General features: G+C 42.1%; 1 protein-coding gene across 6 annotated transcripts in view; it reads right to left on the bottom strand.

Moving 5' to 3' along the window:
• RABEP1 (rabaptin, RAB GTPase binding effector protein 1) overlaps positions 1 to 12,100 on the bottom strand; it is a 103,457-nt gene that overhangs the window by 18,940 nt on the left and 72,417 nt on the right. For all 6 annotated transcript variants that reach the window (XM_001165310.6, XM_001165242.6, XM_001165137.5 and 3 more), the window contains 3 exons: positions 5,221 to 5,688; positions 3,876 to 3,980; positions 1,680 to 1,796 (listed from right to left, as the gene is read on the bottom strand). In XM_001165310.6, the coding sequence (XP_001165310.1) occupies positions 1,680 to 1,796; positions 3,876 to 3,980; positions 5,221 to 5,688 (690 nt within the window). The remainder of the gene's footprint in view (positions 1 to 1,679; positions 1,797 to 3,875; positions 3,981 to 5,220; positions 5,689 to 12,100) is intronic.

The following is a 12,100-nucleotide window of genomic DNA, read 5'->3' as shown; positions in this document are numbered from 1 at the left end:
TTCTCCATGTTGGTCAGGCTGGTCTCAAACTCCTGACCTCAGGTAATCTGCCCGCCTCGGCCTCCCAAAGTGCTGGGATTACAGGTGTGAGCCACCGTGCCCGGCCAAATTTGACTACATTATTAAGGACTTCTGTTCATTAAAAGACACCATTAATGAAGACATAAGCTACTGATGGGCCAGGTGCATGGCTCACACCTAGCACTTTGGGAGGCTGAGGCAAGTGGATCACCTGAGGTCAGGAGTTCAGGACCAGCCTGGCCAACAACGTGAAACCCCGTCTCTACTAAAACTACAAAAATTAGCCAGGTGTGGTGGTAAGTGCCTGTAATCCCAGCTACTCAGGAGGCTGAGGCAGGAAAACTGCTTGAACCCGGGAAACAGAGGTTGCAGAGAGCCGAAGTTGCACCACTGCACTCCAGACTGGGTGACAGAGCAAGATTCCATCTCAAAAACAAAACAAAAAATATAAGCTACTGAGTAAAAGACACCTGCAACACTTATCACCAAAAGATTCTAACATTATATAAAGGACACCTAACAAATCAGTTTTTAAAGACCAAAAAAAGTAAAATAAACAGACCACCCAATAAAAAGATGAGGATAAGACTTGAGCAGGAATCTCTCACACACAGAAAATCCCAATGGCCAAGAAACATGAAAAATGCTAAGTAACTTCAGTGGTCATTAGAGAAATGCAAACTAAGCCACAGTGAAATACCATTATACATCCACCGAAATGGCTATAATTAAAATAACAAAATGACATTTTTCCACACCTTGGAACCACAGGAACTCTCATACATTGCTGGTGGAGGTATAAACTGGTATAACCACTCTGGAAAATTATTTGGCATTTTGAACATTTGTACCCAAGCATTCCACCCCTAGTTACATATCCTGCAGAAACATGTCCACCACGCCCTATACAAAAATTTCAAAGGAACATTATTCATAATATCCCAGAACTGGAAACAACTGAAATATCCATCAACATTAGTCTAGATAAATTGCGGTATATCCGTATAATGATATGACTATTCAACAATGAAAATGAACAAACACTCCGTGCATCACGAGTAGGAATAGTACACTGTTGAACGGAGGAACACAGATGCAAAAGAACACAGACCGTATGGCTTCATTTTCTAAAGTTAAAGCACAGGCTGATCTAATGGTGTTACAAGTTAGGACAGTGGCTGCCTGTCGGGAGGGAGTTGTAAGTGCGGGGAAAGTGAGGGCTTCTGGGGTACCAGCTAATATTCTATTGCTTGATCTCAATGGTGGTTACACAGATGTTGGTTCTGGTATGTTTGGTGTATCTGTATATGTTTTTTTTTTTTTTTTCTTTCATGTTGCTATACTTTTAAAAAGTTTAAAAGAAAATAATTAGTATCTTTGTCAGCAAGTTTCCAGTGCAGCAGGAAAACCTAACTAATACAAATAAAGGAAAGGAGAATCAGAACCTCCTGGCATTTACTGACCAATTATTTCGAAAGTTATTCTTTAAAAATCTGTAAAACAGATATCACAGAATGATCAGTAAGAAATCTTTTTACCTGAGGGAAAATAAAACTGCCAAATCTTCAAGGCAAAAAAAAATGACTATATTTTTTGAATCTTTCATTTAAATAACCCAGTCATCCCTCGTGGGCCACAGTCTATAATCCCTCCCTTACCTGGTGACTCGAATCTTCGCTGCTTTGCTTTATGAAGTCTTCCAGCTCCTGCTTATCTTTCATTGTCTTCTCTAACTGGTCATTAGCTTGCCTTAGCATCAGCTGTAGTTTTTTCACCTATATCATTTTAAAAGTCAATTAGAAAAACCAGAATCCTTTTATAAATTTTTTTTTTTAATCTAACTCCAGAATTTTAAAAAAAAATCTCTTATGTCTTTTTCTGGGAAACACCACAGATTTTCTAATTCAGACAGAAATTAGATAAATGACCTCAAGAGACAACTGTACTGTGGTTTACAGTTAACAAATCATTTTTCACACACATCTCATCTGAAAACATCTGCTTCTCCCTCAGATCCTCTAGACCATGACACTGTTCTCCCTAACTAGAGTGTATCCTCTGTCTCCAGTCTACAATCCACACTAACACCAGAAATTTTATAAAAGTGAAATAATATAATTTCCCTACTTAAAACTCTAAATGCCTCTCAAAGTCTTCAGGGTAAATTTTTTTTTTTTTTTTTGAGACAGAGTCTCTCGCTCTGCAATCTCGGCTCACTGCAACCTCCACCTCCTGGGGTTCAAGGGATTCTCCTGCCTCAGCCTCCCGAGTAGCTGGGATTACAGGCATGCACCACCACACCTGGCTAATTTTGCATTTTTAGTAGAGATGGGGTTTCTCCATGTTAGTCAGGCTGGTCTATGAACTCCTAACCTCAGGTGATCGGCCCGCCTCGGCCTCCCAAAGTGCTGGGATTATAGGCGTGAGCCACCATGCCCGGCTTCAGGGTAAAATTTAAATCTCTTCAATCATCACCCCTCCCTAAGTGATGTCTTCATGGCTTTTCGTAACAGTCACCCCCTGTGCCCAGCCACATAACTACTCATACTTCCTACAATACATCATTTTCTTTCCTAACTCTGTTCTTTGTATATCTTTTCTCTCCATGAACACCCTTTTCCCACCTCTTTTTCTGACTAATTTTTAGCCAGGCTTTAAAACAGTCTACTGAAATGTTTATGAAAACCATTCCTACACCACACTATCAGGGGCCAACTACATTAGTTTTGCAAATACATTTAGAAATTTACCTTCGAAACATCTATGCGTAAAGCACACAGTATATGAAGGAACTCAATAGCAATGACATTTGAAAATATTAAACCATCATTCTAATTGGCTTGAAGTTATTTTGAAGGCTAAGGGAACAATCTTCATAACAGCCAAAGAACAATTTGGAAATATGAGGGAAAAGTATCTTTCTTACGTAGACTTTGACAAGCCCACTCTCATGAATTTCTACATTATTTCCTAACTGCTATCAAGGTGCCCATTATTAAACACTGCACTTGAAAAAGTACTGAAGATTTATCAATCTCAGCATACCAAATCTACCAAAGCTTAATTTCTGGGAACGTATTAACTTTAATTCAACAAATTTATGACAAGAAATGAGTAATATGCACTGAAGGACACAAATTCTGATTAATATAACATTCAATTAAGCCTTTATTCTACTGGAGGCAACAATCAACCTTTTATCTCCCTGAGATCTCCATATCATAAAGTACTTGCCATGTACTTAAAATCACTTTTAGGCCTTAGGCGGAAGGGGCAGGGTGGAAGAGATTAGGTAGTGTCCCTTTAAGAGTTGGGCTGACCTGTGCAGATATACAAAAACAGAGTCCTGGCTGAGCGCGGTGGCTCACACCTGTAATCCCAACACTTTGGGAGGCTGAGGCAGGTGGATCATGAAGTCAGGAGTTTGAGACCATCCTAGGCAACATGGTGAAACCCTGTCTCTACTAAAAATACAAAAAATAGCTGGGGGTGGTGGCGTGTCCCTGTAATCCCAGCTACTCGGCAGGCTGAGGGAGAAGAATCACTTGAACCAGGGGGTCGGAAGTTGCAGTGAGCTGAGATCCCCCCTGCACTCCAGCCTGGCAATAGAGCGAGACCCCCTCTCAAAAAAACAAACAAACAAAAACAAAAACAAAAAAAAAACAAAAGCAGAGTCCTAGTGAGCTCCCACTGGAAATGTAACTGCCATTGCATGTACCAGGTTATTTCATAACTTAATAAGATGGATATGCTTCATAATGTAAATGGGGCTGGGGCCGGAGAGGGGGGCAATCAATTCTGCACCTCCAATGAAAACGACGATATCCAATTTGGCGCATCCAGAAGAAACTCACCTGGTCTCTCGTTTCAGCCTCCTGAATCTGAATTCCTTGTAACTGTTTTTCGTAATTGGAACACATATCACAACGTCTACCAAGTTTATTTCCAGCATTATGTACCTGAAGGGCACCAAAATTACCTCTTATCAGGCAAAACAAAATAATTCTACATCACACACTTGAGGTACACGTGCATAGTCTTACCAATGGTAGTCAGTAGAACATGAAGTAAACACTTTCTTCAGGGCCTTATGGCAAAAAGTTACAATATAGGGTCAGATTATAAAAAATCAAACTCTCCAGTACAAGTATGATAGGACACATGGGACACAATTTATCGCCAAGAGGCACAAAACATCACGTGAGGAAAATGCAAAGCAAGCAAAAGGTACTATCCCATGGCACTCATGGTATAATACTAAATAACCAAAGGGAAGGAAAGACAAATAAAAACAGTGCCAAGTCACCGTTTCACCAGCTCCAATTATAAAATAGGTACCAAACTAGTAAATAGCACCTTCTCACGTATGTGTTACATAAGACCAATGAGAATAGTTTCTTTCAGGCCTCAGTAAGCTGTTCCACTTACTGACCAGTGGCTTCCTTAAAGGGAAAGCAGCCCTCAGTCAAGGAAAGCACCAGGAGTCAGGTTTTGCGATTAAGTCAAAGGGAACACTTGAGCAACTCACTTTATCTTTCCCAGCCAGTTTTCTCACCTGTAAATGGGGGATAACCATGCCCCACTTGCCTCATTATAATGATAAAGCTTAAAGAGATCAGGTATGTGAAAGGTCTTTGTAATCTATAAAGCATTAGGCAAATATCGAAGTGTTTATCTCCTAATCTTATCTGTGAATTTACAAATTCTCTAAGGAGGAAAATCAACTTCATTAAAGATTGGTTTCTTTTCTCTCCCATATTCCCAACCCCTCTTTAAACCCACTCTCAGCATCAACAGCAGACCGGCAATTGCGCTTTTGATCTAAAGGAAAGATGAAAGCCTGGATCCTGCAATACACTGAGATTATAGAAAACTGCAAAGCAAACCAAATTCAGGTTGCTCTAACTTAAATTCCGCAATGCTAGTCAGGCAGATTGCTCCAACCTGAGAGCTGTGAGTTCAGGTGGGGAAGTTCACATTCACTGTGATTAACTAGCTAGCTCCTTTCTCTGTCACAATTACCTGGAATAGCCAAAGCAGACTATGACAAGGGTCAGGTGACACACGTTAATATCCACTTGCTGGCAACATGTGCCTGCACTGACTCCAGGAACCGTCTGTTGAAGGAATGCTAAATCCCAGAGCTTCCCAGTGTGCCTCAGCGTGAGCAAGAGGAAAAACGTGAGAAAGGTAACTCACCTCTTTCTGCAAGAGATTCCATTCTGTTTCACTAACTAAACGATAACCACTAGGGGACACATAGGCACTCTCCATGCCCTGGGTAACGCTGGAGAGGAGGGACGCTGTCTCTTCTTGTTCTGGTGTCATCGCCTTGATTGCTCTTTCCTGATCTTTGGTTAACATAAACCCACTTGGCATCTGGAGTGACCCAAGGGATGCAGTATCAAAGTTCTCAGACACTGAATCTGCTCCTACCAGTGGTCCAAAATCTGACTCATCCAGGTTTCCAGCAGATTTTGCTTTGTAGTTATAGCCTAAAGCTTTGGATTGCAATGAGCCCGAGGTTCCCAAGCTGTCTGTAGACTGTGCTCTCCTGAGTCCATCTTTAAACATGTCATTGTCCGATTTACTGAAAGGATCTCCAGATGGCAACAATAAGTCTGCATCTAAGGAATGAACTGAACCATGGGTGCTGTCTAAATGCTCCTGAAATGTGAAAATATATATGGCCAAGTTAGACAATTCTCTGCATTTTTAAAGACAAAAACTATAATAAATGTATTCCGCCACTCATTACACATGATAATCATTAATGTGCTACCTTCACAGACTCACTGAAAAAACACTTACTAAGTGTCATTTCTACATGCTGGACACAAAACCAGGCCCTCAGGATACAACTGTGAGCAAGATATAATCCCTGACCTCGAGATACACACGGCTTCAAAAAAAAAAAAAAGATAAGTAAGCAGACTGTTATAATACTGTGATAAAAGGATGGGCTGGAGCTATGTGCTGAATGCTCTGGTAGCTCAAAGAGCTCCCAAATACGAAGAGTTGAGGAACGTCACCTGCAATTCAGTGTGGCGTGTGTCAAGCGCGAGGTGCCTATCATGAATCCAAGCAGAGATATTCCCTTGACAGAGGGACACAGAAGTCTTTCGATAGAGACTTGAGAGTAACTATCGTATAATGATAATTAAAGTCACAGTAGCAAATCAGAACACGTAGGATGAGTGTGTAGGAAAAGAGGGCCAAGGGCAGAACCCTGAGAAAGACTAACATTTTGGGGATGAGCAAAGGAGAAGCCAGAGTAGTAGAAAGGAAATGACGAGAATGTAGTATTTTCTTTTTTTCTGAGACAGAGTCTTGCTCTGTCGCCCAGGCTGGAGTGCAGTGGCGCAATCTCCGCTCACTGCAAGCTCCGCCTCCCGGGTTCATGCCATTCTCCTGCCTCAGCCTCCCAAGTAGCTGGGACTACAGGTGCCCGCCACCTCGCCCAGCTAATGTTTTGTATTTTTAGTAGAGATGGGGTTTCACCATGTTGGCCAGGATGGTCTCGCTCTCCTGACCTCGTGATCCCCCCACCTCAGCCTCCCAAAGTGCTGCGATTACAGGCGTGAGCCACCGCACCCGGCCCAAGAATGTGGTATTTTCCAGCAAGGTGTAATCAACATGTTCAATGTTGTATACTATGCGAAAGCAGATGCAAAAAGTCACATATTATGTAATTCCATCTATTTAAAATGTCCAGAACAAGTAAATCCATAGAGCCATAAAGCAGGTTAGTGGTTACTAGAGGCTAGGGCAAAGGGAAAATGGCGAGTGACTCTAACGGGTATGAGGTCTCCTTTGGGAGTGATAAAAATGTTTTCAAACTAAAAACATTTGTGTATATATGCAATGTCACTGAATTGTACACTTTAAATTTTATGTTACATCAATTTTATCTCAATTTTTAAACAACGTGGTACAGCACATTCCCGAAGGCAAAAAGCAAACCAGTGCCATTACATGAAGCAGTTGCATAGTTAGTGGGAAATAAGAAGAATGATTTAAAGAAAAATGTAACAAGTTTTCCTTCCAACTAAATTTATTCCATTTAAATGACAATGTTTTAAGATAATATCCTTTCTACGTTTTGTTGTTAAATGCCCTGTTTTAAATGAACCAGAGGAGACTGTGGAATACAGTTGTTTTACTGGCAAGCTCATGTAACCTATTTTTTAAAATGTTTTAAAAATATTCTTGGTGTAATAAAAAGGTGACAAATTTTGAGTTAATGCCTCCATTTCTTTCCTTTTAAAGATTGTTACTCATCTGAAACTGCAATGGCTAAGAACACAAATCTCGTATATATTAAGCTTACTATGGCAAAGATCCCAAGTAAGTATCCTAATAAAAACTGGGATAAGCCATTCTGTTAGTTTACAAATAACCCTAACACCCACTGCTATGTATCACATACAGTGCTGCTGTGATACTGAAGAGGGAAGGGGCTAGGGATAGAACAGTTGTGAGGGCCATTTGAAAAACATCAGACTGGCTGGGCGCAGTGGCTCACACCCGTAATCCCAGCACTTTGGGAGGCCGAGGCGGGCAGATCACAAGGTCAGGAGATCAAGACCATTCTGGCTAACACGGTGAAACCCCGTCTCTATTAAAAATTACAAAAAATTAGCCGGGCGTGGTGGCAGGTGCCTGTAGTCCCAGCTACTTGGGAGGCTGAGGAAGGAGAATGGCGTGAACCCGGGAGGCGGAGCTTGCAGTGAGCCAAGATCGCACCACTGCACTCCAGCCTGGGCAACAGAGTGAGACTCCGTCTCAAAAAAAAAAAAAAAAAGAAAACATCAGACTACAGGCCTGGTGCAGTAGCTCACGCCTGTAAATCCAACACTTTGGGAGGCTGAGGTGGGAGGATAGGTTGAGCCCAGGAGTACAAGACCAGCCTGGGCAACATAGGGAGACCTCGTTTCTACAAAAAAATTTAAAAATTAGCCAGGCATGGTACCACACGCCTGTAGTCTCAGCTACTCAGGAGGCTGAGGCAGGAGGATTGCTTGAGCCCAGGAGATCGGGGCTGTAGTGAGCTGTGATGGTGCCACTGTACTCTAGCCAGCCTGGGTGGCAAGAACGAGACCCTGTCTCAAAAAATACAAAAAACCCCACATCAGACTACTACATTGGCAATAATATCTTAAAAATGTTTACATCCTTGAATTCAGCAGTTCTCTTTTTTTTTTTTTCCTGGAGACAGTCTCGCTCTGTCACTCAGGCTGGAGTGCAGTGGCGCATTCTCGGCCCACTGCAGCCTCCGTCTCCTGGGCTCAAGGGAGTCTCATGCCTCAGCCACAGTGAGTAGCTGGGACGACAGGCGCCAGACACCATGCACGACTAATTTTTGTATTTTTAGTAGGGATGAGTTCCGCCATGTTGGCCAGGCTGGTCTCAAACTCCTGGCCTCGAATGATCCGCCTGTTTCAGCCTCCAAAAGTGCTGCGATTACACTTGTGAGCCACCATGCCCGGCCAGGCAGTTCTTTTCCTAAGAACTCACACTAAAAAATAAAATAAAATAAAATCAGATGCATCCATAATGATTTTTGTACAAGGAAAAATTATATATAACATTATGACATTACTTATAATAACGAAAAATTGTATAGTAGTAAAAAATGGAACCAACTTGACTATCAGTGTGTTAATCACGCTTTTCATTTTCTGTATTTCATAATGTTTTGATTTACTAGAGGCCTTGCTGGCTGTGAAGAAACTGCTTCCCAGGACTAGCTAATTTCTAGAGATAATAAACAACTCACCTAACTGTAAACATGCCTTTCACACACAAACCATTCAATCCCAAACCCATATCCCAACCACCTCCCTTACCTAAGTCACACACCGAGCCAGTATTTCCCCTGCCCTAAATGAACCCAGGGCCAGTTCCAAACAGCTAAGAACAGACCCTATACCCCAAAGGCTGCTGGAATTAATTACTAGCCAGTCCTAAACCCTCTGCTCTGCTCCACTTTGCTTTTCCCAAAGAAACCACAATAATAGCTATGGCCCATGCTTTTCTCTCGCTCCTGCTCCTGCCTCCTGACCACCTCTGGTGCTTCCCTGCTGTGGCCATGCAAGGTGTGCTGTACCTCTGCTTCCAAGAGAACTGTGAGTAACACAAAACTTTTTTCAGGGGCATTGAACTCCCTATGTCATCACTCCGTCACCATTATGAATTAAAAACCAGGCAGAAGCTGGAAACGGTGGCTCACACCTGTAATCCCAGCACTTTGGGAGGCCGAGGTGGGCAAATCACTTGAGGCCAGGAGTTCGAGACCAGCCTAGCCAACATAGTGAAGACTTGTCTGTACTAAAAATACAAAAATAGCTGGGCGTGGTGGTGTGCACCTGTAGTCCCAGCTACTTGGGAGGCTGAGGCACGAGAATCGCTTGAACCCAAGAGGTGGAGGCTGCAGTGAGCCAAGATCACGCCATAGCACTCCAGCAAGGGTGAGACAGCAAGACTGTCTCAAAAAAACAAAAAAAGTCACAAATCAATTAGTAGGGAATTGGTTAAAAGAATTATGGTACATTGACACGCTGAAATTCTGTCAGCCACTAAATATCATTTCAGGGAAAAACATTTAATGATGTGCCAAAACCTTAGAGTAGATTTAAGTTGGGGAAAAAATTTACACAAAACACTATGTAGTTATAATCTAGATTATGTTTTAAAAGTGCAAATAGAGCCAGGCATGGTGGCTCAAGCCTGCAATCCCAGCACTTTGGGAGGCTGAGGTGGGTGGATCACGAGATCAGGAGTTCAAGACCAGCCTGGCCAACATGGTGAAACCCCATCTCTACTAAAAATACAAAAATTAGCCTGGCGTGGTGGCTCATGCCTGTAATCCCAGCTACTCAGGAGGCTGAGGCAGGAGAATCGCTTGAACCTGGGAGGCAGAGGTTGCAATGAGCTGAGATCACGCCACTGCACTCCAGCCTGGGTGAAAGTGAGACCCTGTCTCAAATTTAAAAAAAAAGTGCAAATAGAAACACATGTGTTCCAGCCGGGGCAACATGTTGAAACACCGTCTCTACAAAAAATTAGCTGGGCATGATGGCGGACGCCTGTAGTCTCAGCTACTCAGGAGGATGAGGCAGAAGGACCGCTTGAGCCCGGGAGGTCAAGGCTGCAGTGAGCCAAGATTGCACCACTGCACTCCAGCCTGGGTGAGAGTGAGACCCTGTCTCAAATTAAAAAAAAAAAAAAAGAAATATGTTAACATATGTTAACATATATATTATCTCTGGAAAAGAAAATAAGGAAAGGAAGAAAGAGATACATACCAAAATATTAGTTGTTACCTCTGGGTAGGATGATCTATCAGTTATTTTTATTTTGAATGGTGTTTTCTATACTTCCCAAATTTTCCATAATGAACATTTTGTAGACAGAAAAGCATATTATAAGCATCAGGTTAAAGAAAATGTGAGGTCTACAAATTTCAAATATCTTTAGCCATAAATCCAACTCTCCAAAGCATCTCAGATTAACTTTTTTGTGTGTGAGACAGGATCTCACTGTCATCCAGGCTGGAGTGCAGTAGCAAAATCTCAGCTCATTGCAACCTCCACCTCCCGGGTTCAAACAATTCTCATGCCTCAGTCACCTGAGTAGCTGGGATTACAGGGATCCACCACCTCGCCCAGCTAATTTGTATATTTTTAGTAGAGATAGGGTTTCACACCATGTTAGCTAGGCTTCAGATTAACTCTAAACCAAGAGTTGTGTCATTATTCTCAATACAAAACAATTATATTCAACATTCAAACTGCAAAACACCAGCTCTGAAAGTCTACGGATCTGTTAAGAGAGAATCAAAAATAAAAATACTTCTCTGTAAATCACAACAAATGTCCCTTTCCTGTTTTCCCACTTTTCAAACATTCCTGAATAGATTACTGCATGATGAAAACACTATGTAATCGTTGGCTGTACCCAAAACTTGAGACATTCTCTTGGGAGTCTAAATATTTTTAAAATGCACAGCAGAATTAGACCAAGTGGTTCCCAGTCTATGTCCCAGAACAAAGAATGAACAAAACAACTTCAATATACAGCACTTTTTAGTGTCTACTAAAATTTTTTTTAAGTTTTTCTTAAACATCAAACAATCTGTAAGCATGGGCATATATATAACCACCAGGATGTAGATTATGTATGGCTCAAAGTAAATCTGCAAAGTAAATAGAAACATGATACCCCTGAAAGTAAAGACAAGACCTGTATCCAATTTAAGTGCAATTCATTCACCAGGCCAGGAAAGGAGGTGCTGCAGGGAAGTGAGTGTGATTCTAAGCCGCAGGGACAGGCCACATGAGCATGAACAGTAAGTGCACAGGTCTGGCTACAGAGAGGTGGAGAGCAGTAAGTGAGGCTGGAAGGGCCATTCAACTGTGAATGCCCTTGTATGCCATGCTAGGGATCTTGGGGGATCTTAGTTTTTATTCTAAAGGCAGTAAGAGAAGCAGTTCCTTCACTGATAACAAGATGAGCTTTGAAAGATGAGTAGAAGGATTTCAATACTCAGAAAGGCAATGGGAGGAAAGTACTCCAAATGAAGGAACCAACAGACCAAGTGGGAGTACAGCCCAAGATGATGACCAACATGGCTAAAATGTAATCCAGATGATGAAGGGCCTTAATTGTCAGAGTGAGGAATGTGTGCTTAATTATATAGGTAATGGGAGTCAATGGTAGTTTTTGAGTAGGGGAGTGGCCTGACTGCAGCTGCACTTAAGAAAATGAATTTGACAGTAATGCTGAGGACGCAGTGGAATGGGACAGGTTGAGGCAGGAAACCCAGTGAGGAGGCCCTTGCCACACTGTAGGTGAGAGGTGACAAGGCCACAGAACACCTAACACTTCCAGGTCTCTCTACTCTACCCATTCCTAGTACCTGAAACATTTTACCCTGTGGTGTTATCTGCCAAACCTCGCCCATGGCCGTCAGGGATGAAAACCTAATACTGGTTAACACTCATATACATGCTACAGGGAGTTACGCATTTCAGCGCTTTAGATAATCTCTTTTTAAACAAAAAAGACAAGTATTAGC

Source organism: Pan troglodytes, chromosome 19, assembly GCF_028858775.2.
Source record: "Pan troglodytes isolate AG18354 chromosome 19, NHGRI_mPanTro3-v2.0_pri, whole genome shotgun sequence".
NCBI classification, from domain to species: domain Eukaryota; kingdom Metazoa; phylum Chordata; class Mammalia; order Primates; family Hominidae; genus Pan; species Pan troglodytes.
Note: the sequence above shows the minus strand (reverse complement) of the source record. Positions and strands in the feature narration are given on the sequence as shown.